At 37.5% G+C, this 16,000-nt stretch overlaps 1 protein-coding gene across 1 annotated transcript in view; it reads left to right on the top strand.

The window, feature by feature from the left end:
* DHX15 (DEAH-box helicase 15) overlaps positions 1 to 16,000 on the top strand; it is a 45,650-nt gene that overhangs the window by 8,395 nt on the left and 21,255 nt on the right. Inside the window, exons 3-6 of the mRNA XM_086890123.1 lie at positions 2,761 to 2,954; positions 4,077 to 4,236; positions 4,604 to 4,822; positions 15,278 to 15,445. Of these exons, the coding sequence (XP_086746249.1) occupies positions 2,761 to 2,954; positions 4,077 to 4,236; positions 4,604 to 4,822; positions 15,278 to 15,445 (741 nt within the window). The remainder of the gene's footprint in view (positions 1 to 2,760; positions 2,955 to 4,076; positions 4,237 to 4,603; positions 4,823 to 15,277; positions 15,446 to 16,000) is intronic.

The following is a 16,000-nucleotide window of genomic DNA, read 5'->3' as shown; positions in this document are numbered from 1 at the left end:
GGCAGATAGTGATAGGGCAAGGAGAAATTACTTCTAAACTGAAATAGGGAAGTTTTATATTAGGTGTTAGGAAATCTTTTTGTGAGAGTGGTAAAATGCTAGAACAAGTTCCTGGAGAAGTTTTGAGTGTCTCATCCCTGCAAGTGTTCAAGGCCAGGTTAAATGGGGCTTGTAGCAGTCTGGTGAGTGGCATCCCTGGCCATTGCAGTATTGTTGAAATCAGATGATCTTTAAAATTCCTTTCACCTGAAACCATTTTGTGATTCTGTGGTTATGTGCATGTTTTCCCATTAGTCTTGTAGGGCACCCAGGACTGGAAATGCTTGACTCAGACAGTAGAAAAAACAGAAGATGAAACTTTCTTACTTGTTTCACACAGACTTAAAACCCAAAGTACTGAAGAAGTATATTGGAAGCCAAGACATTTTCAGTTATTTAGTGTCTTCAGTGGCTTGATTTGTAATTTCAACTTAATCTTTGACATTAACTGATTTTTCTAAATGCCTGGAAACAGGCTCAGTGGTGGAATGGATGTGCCATATTTCTTTTAGGAAAGGATTATTAATATAATTGCAGTGTTCACTCTCTTTTAAATCTGGAATCATAGGTGGTTCTGGTATAATGGTTTCACTTTGTTTGGTAAAGAGAATGGTAGAGTGGCATCTCCTTTGTGTATTGACATAAGTGATGCCACTTCTTCAGCAGGACTTCTTGGCAAAGTCCAGAGGCAAGGTGATGCTGAGTATAGCTTAATCCTTGTCCTTTGCAGTGTGCAGGAGAACTTGATACATGTTCGTAAATAATGAAAATTCAGACAGTTCTACCATGTAGCTTTTGACTGAGGAAGTTTTCAGTAAGTTGGAGAGGCTCAAAAAAAGCCAGAGAGGGCAGTGCTCCTCACTCTCTTGCTATGTATTCTTTAAAATAATGACGTTCCTTTGACTTTGAAGTAGTCTTTAACAACCTTTAGTCTATTTATCCTTGATCTTAGAGGCCATTGTATGTATAGTCACTACCTCCTTGTGTTTATGGAAGTTATATTTGAAAATATCTCTTAATTGAGAAAGTCCTTGAGACTAAATGATGCTAACTAAAGCCATTCCTCCTGCTTTTGATACTGATAAAATGACCTTTTTTATAAGGAAAGTCAGGAATTTTGATGATGGTATAGGGGTTTTTTTCTGTCAGTGGAATTAATTTTGGGCTAGGTTTCATAAGAACCAAATGATAAGAAATGTTATATATTCCCAGACTGAAGTGAAAAATGTAGTATGGCACACTCCTTTTTACTGGTATTTGTATGTCTTTGAAAGCTGGACAGGAAGAATCTTTGGGTGGTTGTCTATATCAGCTGAGCCCAAGGAAGTCTGTGGAGCCCTTTTCTTTCATTTGACACCAGTGCTGAAGGTTTTGCTGTTTACTGGAAAACCACTTTTAAATTTGTTTTATTTCGTGCTGCAGTGGCCTGACAAACCTGGTTCAAAATTTATATCAGGACTTGCTCTGTTTAAAGTCAAAAATTTTCACCTTATATACTTAAATATACACCAGTATACTTAGTTGAGCTGTTAGTAGTGACTTGGGGAGAAGGGGAGCCATGTATATGTTACAGGATAGGGTTTCATGTTGCTACTGTTAGTGTTCAAGAACTGCTATTAGTTCTAGTCTTGAATACGATTTTCAGAAATTTGAGTTCTTCACGGCAGTCTAGTAGTCTCCTATCATATTTTGATTGTATGCTTTATTGTTCCTGTAGTGGAAGTATATTTTTCATTAAAAATTCTTCAGACTACACTCAAGTGCTTCTGGTTATGTTTTACTGTTTACTCATGTCCATTTTGCTGTGAAAACATAATAATGAAGAACCAATGTTTTCCTGGTTTAAATTATACTGTTTTCTCTCTTATTGCTCATTGGTACAATGTATAAAGGGTGCGTTTTCTTTTCCTCTTTGTGCTTTTAAGAATACTTGGAAAGTAATTACTAAGAACAAGTGGGTTTTTTTTGTCTTTTGTAGGCTTGAAATAGTTAGGCCTGGAGATGTCTCCTCATAAAGTGTCACACTGAGAACGTATTGAGAATAATCTGTCTTGATCAAACTGTTACTGACCGTAGGAATTCTGTTTCCAGATTCCTAATAGAAGCAGAAAACTACTGACTGGCAAATAAAGCAACTGCTAACACAGAAAGGAAAGCATAGGTGTTTTATGTCTGTTTTATGTAATTTCCAAAGAACAATAATAAACCTAATGAACATAATTATCTGTTCATTTTATTTGTTGCCCTTCTTGGCTAAGACAATTTTTTATTACTAAAATAATTATTTTTGCTTAAAAATTTTAATTTTAAAGTTTTAATAAGCATTTTATTTTTCAAGACACAAAATACATTTTGCTTAAAGCTTTAACTGTGCTACTGATCTCAAATTTTGAGTGTGTTAGCTTTAATTTTGGTTGCTCTGGAGCATGTTGGCTGCTGCTAAGTACCTGTGAAAGGCATTGATCTGACAGGGCTAAAATGTTCTATGAACCCATGTACTTCCTTGATAACTTCAAAGATAGTTATGTACATGCTTAACAAGAGCCTGCTTTATTTAGTGGCATTGGATCCAGCTAGTCTTGTCTGCTCTTCTGCTTTGGATATTTTTGTGTGTGCAGTTGACACCTCTGTGGAATTCTAAGTAACTGGATTCAATACAAAGGTTACAGATTCTGTATGACCATTTGAAGTGTGTTTATCACTGAATTTTATTCTTGACAGATCCCTCAATGGTGTGTTGACTACATGCGCTCGTTACCTGGCCCAAAGAGGGGAGTCGCATGTACCCAGCCCCGGCGAGTGGCTGCAATGAGCGTGGCACAGCGTGTTGCTGATGAGATGGATGTCATGCTGGGCCAGGAGGTTGGTTACTCCATTCGGTTTGAAGACTGCAGTAGCGCAAAAACCATTTTGAAGTAAGTATGGCAGCTGCCAGGTAAAGGTGTAACAGCATGCTTGGAGGTAGGGAAGTCACAGGGTAATGTAGGGTATGAGCAAAGTTATGAAAGGAGTAATGACTGGATTTGTGCTTTATGTCTGGGTGGGGAAGAGACACGGGAGCTTGTAGCATGAGCTGAGAGAAACCTGAGGTGTGAGGCATGAATAGAGTTGGAAATGATTCATTTTTCTTAAAGAAGTTGCTGTACCCTATAGAAATGAATTTTGAATGATCCATAAAGAAGGTGATCTGAATAAGAAGGTGATCTGATTTTATTATATAGGTTCTATTTGTAATAAAGCACTTAAATATGCAGTTTCTCTTTATTGTGCATTCAGCTGATGTTTTATGTGTGGTATCGTCTACTCAGGGTACTTCTGGTGAAGTTCAGTAGCTCGTTCCAGTAAAGAGAACTTTCCGAAGATTCAAAACTGGCCTATACCTGGCTCGGGGACACATAGTCAGGAGTATTTTACTTGTTAGCTGCAATAGATTCCTGTGCTGCCAGGAACCAGGTGCATTTAATACAGCATTTGCAAATTAAATTCAAAATGCTCAGTTAAAAACACCACAGTGTGGTTCATGGATTAATGCTTTTCTATCAAAAGATGTCTTCTCTTTCATCATACAAATTGAAGGGCTAGGCATAAAGTTAATATGGAAAAAGAAATGTAGCAGCAGAAAAGCAAGAAGTAAACAGATGATCTGCAGATAGAAAGAGAGCAATTGCAGAAACAGTCTATCTTGTATTTTAGAGGGTGTTTTCTCCTTTCTTTTCCTGTCTCTTGATCTTAGGTGGTGTGGAAGTCTGCCATTAATAGTCTGCAAACTATTCTAAATGTTACTAAACCTTGTTTCCCCTCGCCCTTGGTTTTTTTTTTTTTAGCTTTCTTCTTGTAATCCCAGATTCCTTTTATAGTCTATTTCTATTTGAAAACTTAAAATGGGCTTGTTACGGTGTTGGAAGTAGTTTGCTAGTGTTCCTACTTTTTAAAAGTTGATTAAAAGCTTAGTTCAAGCAACCTATTGAAGATGGAAGAGGATTCTGCATCAAACCTAATAAGCAAAATGTGTGTTGGAATTGTTTCTGTTTGTTCAGGTATATGACTGATGGTATGTTACTTCGTGAAGCAATGAATGATCCTTTGCTGGAGCGCTATGGTGTTATAATTCTTGATGAGGCCCATGAAAGAACACTGGCTACGGATATCTTGATGGGAGTTTTGAAGGAAGTTGTAAGACAAAGATCTGATTTGAAGGTCAGTAATGATGAAGCATCTGTGTTCTAGTTGCAGTCATACTGGATAAAGTATCTGTGCTTACCATTATCTGATTCTTATAATTGTTTTTTGTTCTGTGATAATGTACTTTGGAAGGCTAACCCTAGGAAATTCTGAACGTGTTTTGTATCGAGGAAGCTCCTGGAAACAGTATAATTGTAGCTTAACCTTTTTTATTTGATTTGGATTGTTTTGGAATGTTTGTAACAAGGGTGCTGTATTCAGATAATGAAAGCATTCTTGTATCACAGTCAACAATTTACTTTCTTAAAATGACATATTGCATGCATAACATGTCACAAGTTCTTCTAAATGTTGAGCAACTTTTTGTCCTCCAAATCTACAGGTTATAGTTATGAGTGCTACGTTAGATGCTGGCAAGTTTCAGATCTATTTTGATAACTGTCCTCTTCTAACTATCCCGGGTCGCACCCATCCTGTGGAGATATTCTATACTCCAGAACCTGAAAGGGACTACCTTGAGGCTGCCATTCGAACAGTAATACAAATTCACATGTGTGAAGAAGAAGAAGGAGATCTCTTACTCTTTCTTACTGGACAAGAGGTACTTCCTTCTGTTTTCTGTTCACTGTTCCATACAGAAACTGCTTTAAGTGACTTGTGTAGACTAAAACACTTAGTTTCCTTTCTTAGTTTAATATTTGGATGATCTAAGGTTTACCTGACATACACTTTTGGTCCTTCGACATTGTATGGATCTGTAATGTAAATGCTGTGTGAGGCCTTCCTAAAATGACAATTCTCATCAACTCAAGTATTTCAAAAACAGAAACCCAGGGAATGAATCCCTAGGTTTGTACTGATGGGAACACCAAAGATCTGGGTACTGGGAGCATACTTAGTTTTTACTGAAAAGATAGTTCTGTGCACTTCTGTACATGTATTGTACAGCTTAACTGAAGAATAACCATTTGGTTCTGCTACTTGGCTATCAGTAGTAGTTTTAAAAAGAATATTCAGGTTTTGGTTTTTTATTAATAGTTTTGAGTTTTACCTTCTGTAACTTTTGAGTTACCATAAGTTCAGGGAGTTAGGTCTCTGAAATAGACTCTGTTCCCTGCAAAAGAGGATTGTATACAAGCACTTAAGCTAAACTACAGCAGAAAGTTAGGCTTTTCTGGAAATCTTGAATATCATTCTTGAAATAAACTGGGGTGTTTTTTTAATCCTGCTCTTTTGAAGCTCTTTTTAGTGTCCATATTGCTAAACTGAGATGGAGAGGAAGTTAAAAACCCATAGACATTTAGAGAGTTTGCTGGATTCAGTCAACCTAAATATGTTTTTAGTAGGCAAAGAAGTGCAGCTAGCAAAAACGTTTTTCAGCTCATTCTTCTTGCAGTTACTGCTGTTGAAGAAATACCTTTCAAGGGACGTGGAACAATTCAGTGTCTTTGTTCTAAGAATACACAACCTTAACTCTGCCAGGGGGGGAAGGTGGTACAAGTAACTTGTGATGCTAAAGGTACCCAGGCTTCTTGAGTAGACTTGCCAGTCATAAAAATGTCTTGTTGCCTCTTACATGAGTTTTAAGACATTTGATTTAAGTATCTCTGGCAGGTCATCTCCCTTAAAAAATGAAAGCAATGACTGTCACTATAAAAGCAAATACTCTGACTTCTACATTTATCTTTCTTAGATTGGAGTATTGCTGTAAGTTGAAGTACAAGTAGGGAGAAATACTTCCAGTGATAGTGGCTTTGAAACCTGCCTGCTTGGTTTTAGTTTGAAGTTGTAGTTCAGACTAGTTGGGTACTTAAATGTGTGAATTAGTGAAACAGCTGTTGCAGAAGGGTGAAAATTGGTGGCAAGAGAAAGGAACACCCCTGTCCTGCTGTTTCAGCAGATTTTATTTTCTTAGCAAGATGGTAAATCAGGCTGATCTTCAACCTTTCACGAAGCACAAATACATGGCCTTCTGATTTCTGAATTATGTGCTTGTTACATCAGTTGCTGTGTATTACTCTAAATAACCCATTAAAACTGTCACTTCAGGGCACAGGATGAGTGTCTTCCTTTGGCAAATGGCTCTAGACTCCAGACCTGCCAGTGCTACAGATGTAAATCTGTTCTTTTTGTACAAACAGGCTTTTTGATTTTCACTGGGTTGATTTCCAGGACATGTATTATAAGTAAATTCTGAATAAAATTCTGCACACAGTACATGCTCATAGTGTATATAATTAAGCATCTAATAATATATAATGAAAACATCTAACACTGTATTACTGAATCACTTTAAAACATGCATTGGTAAGCCAGCATCCTCTGCTCTGGAGTCTAGAGTTGTCCAGTCCATGTGTCAGTTGATGGTACTACCCAGGGGCACTGAATTGAGTCTGCCTAGAGCTAGTCTTAGTTTGGGTGGTTAGCATGAAATTCAGTTCTGGTTTAGCTTCTGTTGAGAAGCTTGGAAGTACTTGAACCCTTTACATTAATGATATTTTGGGACCTCTTTTGAGCATTGTAATGGAGTCTGTGTGTATCACTGTTGAATGTAAAGTGGTGTGACCTGTACTCAAGATTGGAAAAGTGGGCTCTAGGTACCATTTACCACTATGTGCTTCAGGTTCATTAGGCTTAGTAGCTAGGCTAAAATTGATGTATGCTACGCAAAAATGGCTTGTAGTTATTTTGGATTCTTTGAAGCGGTATGAACAGGATGCAAGATTATTTGTTTTTCTTGTCAGAAAGGTGCATGTACAAAGCTAAATAAAATTATGGAAAGGGAACATGCTTTAGCTGAAATGATGCAAATGTGACTTGTTCAGCATTGAAGAGGGTAGAAATGAGGTGTAATTGCAGCAGTCTGTGGTAGAATGGGGTTCCTTATTGCTACTGTCTTCTCGTCCAAATGAATTTGAAGTAATTTCATATGTGAATTAAAATAGATAGAAGTTAATTAGTACAGATTAGTTAAGACATAGAGAAGATGATGAAACTTGGAGATAGTAAGGAAGATTCTGTTGTCATGCCCAGAAAATTAAAAGAATCTTAAATGTGTTTGGAAGCTAAAGGAATTTTAATTGTATTAGCCTGCTTCTGGATGATGATAAAATTGTTATTAATGGTGCAGAAATATGTATTCAGTAAAAATTTCCTTCCTGAATCCTGAAAGGAGCGAAAGTATATGATGACATTGTATGAACTGCTTTTAAGTCCATTAATAACAAAAGAGGATATTTAAAAGCAAAATTTACTAGGAATGAACATTTTGAAACAGGACTTGTCCTACATGCTTTGTAAGGAGGAAAGCTCATTTTTAAAACAAACACCCTCCTGGTATATCAAGAAAATTTCAGAACGCTGGAATAGTGTTCGTATTTAATGGCAGTGTTCAGAAAAAGTATAACGTGATGTATTGGGTTTGCATGGCCAAGCTTTGGTAGTAGGGTGGCTTCTTTGAGCAGCTGCTAGAAGCTTCGTCCATGTCCAGCAGAGTCAATCCCTGGCAGCTCCAAAGATAGATATGTGACCGGTCAAGGCTGAGCCAATGGCGATAATGCCTCTGTGATAACATATTTAAGAAGAAAAAAACCAAATTACGGAGCAGTTGTAATTGCAGCCAGAGAAAAGCAGGGTGAGAGCATGTGAGAGGAACAGCTCTACAGACACCAAGGTCAGTGCAGAAGGAGAGGGAAGAGATGCTTCAGGCACAAGAGCTGGGACTCCCCTGGAGCTGGTCGTGCAGCCCATGGTGAAGTAGCTGTGCCCCTGCAGTCTATGGATATTTATTAGGATGCAGAATCCACCTGCAGCTCGTGGAGGACACCCATGCTGGAGCAAGTGGATGCCTGAGAGGAGGCTGTGACCACATCGAGGACCCATCGAGAGTAGAGCCCTCTCTGGAGCAGTCTGTCCTTGAAGGACTGCACCCTGTGGAGGAGTGACCCATGCTGCAGCAGCTTGCAGAGGTGTGTTGCTCATGAGATGGACTCAGGTCAGAGAAGTTCATGGAGAACTGTCTCCTGTGGGGGGATCTCGTGCTGGAGCAGGAGAAGGCTCTTCCAGAGAAGCAAGAGAAATAACTTGTGATGAACTGACCAGAACCCCAGTTTCCTGTCTCCCTCTGCTGCTGGTATAGGAGGTAGTGCTGGGAAGGAGAGAGGGGTTGGGGGAAGATGTTTTGAAGGTTTTATTTTACATCTCATTATCATGCTCTAATTTTGTTAGTAATAAATTCATTTAGTATCTCTAATCTGAGCCTGTTCTGCCAGCGGTGGTATTTGATGAGTGATCTCTCTTTGTCCTTATCTCAGCTCATGAACCTTTAAATTTTCTCTCCCCTGTCCAGCTGCAGAGGGGGGTGATAGAGAGGCTTTGGTGGGTGTCCAGCATCCAGCCAGCATCAACCCACTACACCTGGACAGCTGTAAGCTAGGTTGCCTGTCATCAGTCACAGGCAAAATTGGAAACTGAGAGGTATTTTGTTTCACAAGGGAAAAGCATAATTACATTTCAGTCAACATGTCTTTCTTAGACAATAAGTGTTGTCAAACTTGTTCTCAGTCTTTGGGATTGCAGAGCTGGTAGTCTAGTTGTGTAGATACACATTTGTTGAGCTTGCAGATCTGAGAGGCAGGTGGTTTATTTTCTGTTGAAGTTCCTCTAAAACAGTATTAGATTTTACACTCCATTAATATCAGTAATCCAAGAGTAGGTTACATCTAACTTAATTGCAGATTAAATTTGTGGGGTGGGAAAGACAGGAAAAAATGATGCAGAAACTGTAAGGATCTGTCTTGTATGTTCTGGAAGCACGGGCATTTACAAATGTGAATTGTGTTCTCTGTCACTCTTTTTCATAAAGCTGAATGCATTTTTGCATGTTCATGAGGTGGAATCCAAGCTGCATCTGGAGATGTGAAATACAGATCAGCAGTGTTCTTGATTGTAGATAAATATACTTAAAACTGTTGCTGTGAAGTTCAGTATTGTAGAAAAGCTTAAAGTGATATTGGTAAAACTGATGGTTTAGAAAAGAGTTCCAAAATATTTTGATGTTTTGATAGAAATTTTATAATATTTATATATTTACATTATATATTTTTCATATTTATATAATATTTATATAATATTTTATTATTTAAAGTTTATTTATAAATGAGGGTTTATTTTAAAGGTACAATATTTTCATCACAGTGAGACTGGTTAAACTGTAACTGAAAGAAAACAGAGACTTTATTATGTGGAAATTGAAGTAAAAATTGACAACTCTTTTAGTGTCAATGGTAGTGGCTGGGTGATGTTAAGAGGAGGTCTGTCTACTGGGCTAAAGTGAACACAAGAATTAACTGAAAAAAGAGCAGTAATACCAATTTTGTTCAAATGCTAAAAGGAGGAAGGTTTTTTGCTCTTCATTCATTTGGGAAGGTGTCAGTACTAAATATTACAAATAAATCAGGTCAAAGAGATCCTGAATATGGTAATTATGCCAAGGCAAATTCTGTTTTGACTTGACAGAGCAGTTTTAGTTATACTCAAGTGTTGACTTTTCCCATGTATTACTTTTTTTGTCTCTGTACATAATTTTGCAGAGTTTTGTTTTGCTCAGTTTGTGTGCAGAGGTCTGAAGTGCTGCAGCTCTTGATGCTGGTTCTTTTTACTTCTGTTTTGTCATTTTAGCTTGTAGCAGTCTCCTTTTACTTCTAGAGAAAGAAAGGGGAATTAGGGAAGTTCTGTGCAGGCTTTGAGGACAAAGGCTATATTTCTAGAAAGATTCCTGTCATCAAAGCCAGATGTGACTAGCTGTGCCCTGCTTGTAATAGAACTCAGAAGGGGACAGGTTAAAGTGTCTGCCAAATATTTCTAATTTTCAAAGTGCTTCTTATTTATGTATTTGTTTCCTTTGCCCCTTATTTGTTTTACACAAGGTGAAACTGCCTTATGATTTTTTCAGCATTATTTTCCTTTGGGGTTTAAGAGTAATGTCTGTTTGACCCATGTATCTAAGATGAAGCTAAGTCTAACTGCATAGTGTAGCAGCTGATCTTCCATAGATAGGTCTATCATCTCTCGTTTGAAAGAGTTTGAAGTCTGTTTTAACTGGAGCAGTCTGGAAGTTTTGCTCATCCTGTGAGATTCTGTAAGTGTACCAAATACAGAGTCAACTGCAGAAATGTTCCCAAAGACCATGTTCACAAAATCATTGAGCCCTATTTTGCATGCCAGGTGCTCAAACTGTCCCATTGAATGTGCTTAAATGACATCACTAGTCACCATCTTTTTGCAGAAAGGGTTTTTGTAAAGAGCTTACATTTTAGGATTGAGTAGAGCCTGGCCAGCAAGTTCACTGGCTGTTTGCACAGAGACCAGTCTGGCCTGTAAGTTAGAGTGAATGCTGGCACTGGAATTACTTTGGCTCAGGGTAACTTGGGGTCTGTCATGCAGTAACTGCTGTTTAGCAGCAGTGTAATTTTCACTGTACCTTCTCCATGGCAGCACGGATGAGTCTTGCACACAAACAAGCCAGGGATTGCTAGATTTGCACTGGTCTCAGTGTGACTCAGTAACTGAGGCCACAAATCAATTCAAAGGAATGGGAAATGCTCAGGGGACTGGGCTTGTTCAGCCTTGAGGAAAGAAGGCTCACTGTAGATCTCATCATCACAAGCCAGTATTTAAAGGGTAGCTACAACATACATGAAGACTCCCTTTTTACAAGGACATGTATGAAAAGTTGGGGGGTAATGGATGAAAGTTAATCCTGATGAGACTGTGATTAGACACAAGGAAAATTTTTCACAATGAGAATAATCAAACATGGGAATAAACTCCCGGGGTGGATTCCACAACATTGGATAGGTAAGATTCAGCTGGACAGGGTGTTGGGCTGTCTTGCCTAGACTGTGTTGTTGGCAAGAAAGGTTGGATTAGATGGTCCTCAAGGTTTGTTCCAACCTCTTGTTCTGTGATTCTGTGAACTGCATTGCTGCTTGTCATTCTGGGTTTCCTTTAATGTTTTGTGGGTTTTGGGGTTGGGTGGTTTTTTTTGCCTAGTGTTAAATGGAAATTGCAATGTAACTAGTAAGAATCATGTATTTATTTCACCACAACCTTGCTTCTTAAAGACGTGGTGTGCTAACTCAATAATATGTGCAATTGCTCCTGTAGTATTTTTCTGTTGTTCATGGTCTTCAGTATGAGCACTTTACTTTTGACTGCAAAAATGCCATCAGGAAAGGAAATGGAAGGGAATTTCTACTGAGCATTCAGCTTGAACATGTAGTAAAGACTTAATTTTCAGCAGTAGAAAAAAGTAATGTACATGATAGGCAAAATCAGTCTCTTGTGTGATTAATTTTATACAGCTCCTTTTAGATGAACTGCTAATAATACATTCAAATCCTTTGTTTTTGATGCAGAGCTAGGGTATATTAGGTATTGGGGTAGTGAGATGATACAAAGCAGTGGAAATGTGTCATTGAAGGCAGCTGATACTGGCTTGTTTCATTTACTTCCAAGTTTCTCTTTTTTATGTGTTTTGACACAGAGCCTGAGGAAACAGGAACTGGCACAGACAGTTTTTAAGTAATACTTGGAAGATTTTTAGTAATAAGGCTTTCTTAAGTTACATTTCTTTTAGGAAAAAAAAAAAGAATATTGCTAAATATTACTTCGTAATGCTTTGTTCAGGACATGAACAAAGTCCTGTTCGTGCTTTCAGTCTGGTTGGTATTTACTAGTGTACATCAAAAATCATGGTGAGGTGAAGACTTAAGCATTAGTCCTGTAGGTGGTACTCTTGAAGTTAAGCCACAGGAAAACTTGCAGTCCTCTTGGTTTCAGTTCTGGCATTCTGAGAGTTCAGGACCGAATTGTTTTGTTGACAGGCTTCATATGCAAAAGTTTGCATCTGGGCTGGTGGACCTTTGTGTTTCTAGGTGCACAGAAAAAACAGCTTCAGTGAGAAGCTTTTAACTCACTGTTAAAAGTTAGTGAATCCAGGTGGTTTGGGTTTTTTTTTTTTAGGTACTACCAATTAGCCTGCCTTTTTTTTTTTTTGGAAAGTGAGTCAAGATAGGGAGTAAAATTCTTGTCAGATTCAGGAGGCATAAGTAAACTACTTACTGTTCTGTGAAAATACAGATGGCTGCTCTATTACTCATAAATTGAAGGGAAACTGCACCCTGGTCTTGCTTTGTTTTCTAAACAATACAGTGCTAAGCATTGATTCCCATACAGACTTAGGTCTTGCACAAATGGAAGTTGACATTAAAATCCTGGAACTTCTTGGGGTCTTAGAATTGCTTACTGATATGTAAGCTCCTGAATTAAATTCACATAATTGGACAGATATTCTAAAAATTGCCTGTTGTCCACCAGTTGTTTGAAAAAACAAAAAGCCTGTTCAGGTTTTTGTCTGGAGTCAGTCTTCATTGCACTGATTTGTTGGAACGATCACCATTTCAATTAGCTTAAATTTGTTTTAATAATAATAATCTCGATAAAATTATTTTCTCAGTTGCAGCTTTTTTTTTTTTTTTTTTCTTTTTAAGCTATTTTACTTAGCTGTAAGCTCAAAACAAAAAATTGTTGACTTGTCACTTGGATGTTGAGGTGACTTTGTTTTTCCTGGTGGACAACTACTCACCACCCCATTACCTCATTGATCACTAGCATGTATAAAAGGAGATAATTTCTCTTTACTGACTATAGTCTGTTTCAGAAGCTTTTCCAAGGAAAATCACTTCAGGTCCTGATGGTGTGGAGGAATGTTGAGAACTCTGTGTTAATATTCAGAGTGTAGTACTGTAGGGTTCTTAACTGCTGCTTGATTCTAGTTTCCATAGTGTTGCAGCTTAACTGTAGCTATTGCCTGTGTGTTGTAAATTTATTTTGATGGGATCAAGGGGAAGTTTCTGGAAGCTTTGAAGTACTTGAGATGACTGTCTGGAACAAGTCTGATTACTGGTTTTGTGAAATAGTGTGTGTTGTTACACTTGCAGCTTGAGAAAAATGAGCAAATGCGAGTGTAATCTTTCCTCTCTTTGTGGTCTGTTTGCTTTTTACCTTTTGGTAGTCAGCTTTTTTTAGAATGAGTGCATCAATGGACAAGTTCATTGACTATGATTTTACTGAGAACTATTTCTTAAATACTAATCCTAGGAAGTCTTGTGTGTGAAGAACTAGGCTCAATCTAGTAACTTGACCATTGCGGAAAGTCTCATGTTTTTTGTATGTTAGGCCTGTTTTCTTTTTTGCTTAACTGAAGCTGGATCTTGTGCTGATGTACTGGGCATAATGGCTTTAAGTGTGGGCCCTTTGATCCTGTGTCTGTTCCTACTTCTTGTACCCCCTTACCCACTATCTCAGGTAGTCAGTGTGGTAGTTCAGGGCTTTGAGGAGTTTTTCAGGCATAATCCAAATACAGTGCAAGTTCACACTACCTTCTAGTTGTTGTGCCTTAGAAGAATGGTCTTCTTTGGTGGAGGTTGTTGCAGTAACCTTTCTTCCAGGAAGGGGTTTTGTAATTACTTTGTTTGGAGTAGATGGTGTGTAAATATTTAAAGGTGTATTGTTTGTTTGTTTGTTTTTAAAAAGCCTTTCATACTTGAATAAGACTTAATGAATCTTTAAAGGATTAAAGATAACATACAATTATATGTCTCATATTTCTGGATTTAAATATCTTCATGTGATGCAAACAAATCTTGAACACTCAAAGGTATCCTTAACACTTTGAAACTACTCTTACTGCACATAATTCTTCTATCTTATCTATTTAGGAATACCAGTTTTGGTCATAATCTGTGTGTGGTTCTGGATACAGTTAGAATCATAGACTACCCTGAGTTGGAAGCAACTCACTGGGATCATCCAAATCCAACTCCTGGCCCTGTACAGGATTGCCCAAGGGTCACAGGACCAGAAGTTGGCCTCAAAACCTTGTGCCAGAGGGTTTTGTCCAAATGTTTCTTGATTCTCGTAGGATTTGTGCTGTGAGGACTTGTGTGGGGAAGTAGATGTTCTAGTAGTAGATCTGTATTTGCTTTCAGGTCTTAAGTTTTGCTTCAGGCTAGTGAATGTGGTAATGAAGGTCTCCCCTCTTTTCTCAAGAGTGTGTTGTAGTAACGTATTCTTTGCTTTTGCGTACCGTTGCTTTTTGTCATAACTATTTTCCCCATAGTTATTCAGATTGAAGATGGCTATTTGGTCAGTATGTCTCTTAGCTACACTGGTGAAGGCTCTATTGTGATTTTTAAGTTGAAGATATTGAATGGTGTTACTCATTAACCTAAATTTTGGTGCACTCCAATTTTCCTTAGATCTTGTCATAATTTGGTCACCTAGCTGTCTTAAATGTAGCAGTTTTAAAATGGGCTTTGAACAGTTGGGCTGTGGGGAACCATTTTGTATGGTAAACAGAAAATAGGCTAGAAAATACTATGATAAAAAAAGATACAAAACATCTTTCATCTTCAGAGTATTTCACTGATTTTTCTTAAGCTTAAATAGGATTTCAGTTTATTTTAAAGTAAGATCTGAAACACAGGATTGAGAGGTTTGGTTTTGAGTATCCATGTTTATACTATAAAGGTGTTTGTTCTCATTAGGTACAATGAAGCAAATCTTCCATATAATTGCATTAGTGATACGTGACATTAAAGCTTAATTGGCTTATTTTAAATATCTTGCACATCAATTTCCTTCAGATTGTGAAAATTGAAAAGGTCATGAGTGCAGTTTAATATTCCAGGGTGAGAGATTTCAATTTTAGTACAATTTGTAGAGATTTAATTAGGAAACATGACTAAAAGAAAAAGGATGTTGAATGCAAATTAGGCTGTTCATTAGGATATAGAAGCTGAAACATCTTGAAGTATTGTGGAAATTTGATTGCAGATTCAGTAAGCACCTTGATTGATTTTTTTTTATTTTTTAAAGTAGAAGTTATTGTAATTGTTCTTCAGGGTGTATACTTAATCTAATTGTCATAAGCGCTCTAAATATGCTTCCTTTTTCATGGAGTTTTCTTTTAACCAGTGCTATTGTTTTGCAGGAGATTGATGAAGCCTGCAAGAGGATAAAACGTGAAATTGATGACTTAGGTCCTGAAGTTGGTGACATAAAAATCATTCCATTATATTCCACCCTTCCTCCACAGCAACAGCAGAGGATATTTGAACCTCCCCCACCAAAAAAGCAAAATGGAGCAATAGGAAGAAAGGTAAATACTAAGCAGTGTTAGTATTCAGTTCTGTAAGTAGGTACTCCCTGTTGCATTGGCCATGAAATACAACTTTCAGCTCTTAAATATATATTTGGACAGCAACAAGTACAAGGGGTTTTTTTATCAAGTCTTAAAAATGCAGTGTTTTATTACATTGTAATTTTTAGATAACTTGAAAATTGTCTCTCAGTATGAATCAAAGTTTTGCCATACTGATAGTAGTTTGATTTGGCTGAATGGCAATGGCGTTCATTTAAGTTTCTTTTGTGAAATAGGATTTATATGGAGGATGGGATTTTTTTTCTGTAAGTGGTTATTTTGAGATGTACTTTTTTTTTTTTGAGACAATTTGGGCTGTCTCTTTGGGGTAGATTGTCAGGCAGATTCTATCAGTTTCTTAAACATTTATGAGAAGGTGCACATTAAAGCAAGTATGTTCAAGTTAAAGGTTTGTATTCTTGTAGTAATAAATGAGGAATTGAGGTTCTTTCATTAGGTAAAATCGATTGAGAAACTGAAAAACCTGAAATGGCACAGTGAATGTTCTTCATA

The sequence above is a fragment of the Cyanistes caeruleus genome, chromosome 5 (genome assembly GCF_971803275.1).
Source record: "Cyanistes caeruleus chromosome 5, bCyaCae1.hap1.1, whole genome shotgun sequence".
Classification (NCBI taxonomy): Eukaryota; Metazoa; Chordata; class Aves; order Passeriformes; family Paridae; genus Cyanistes; species Cyanistes caeruleus.
This window is presented reverse-complemented; position numbering and strand designations above follow the sequence as displayed.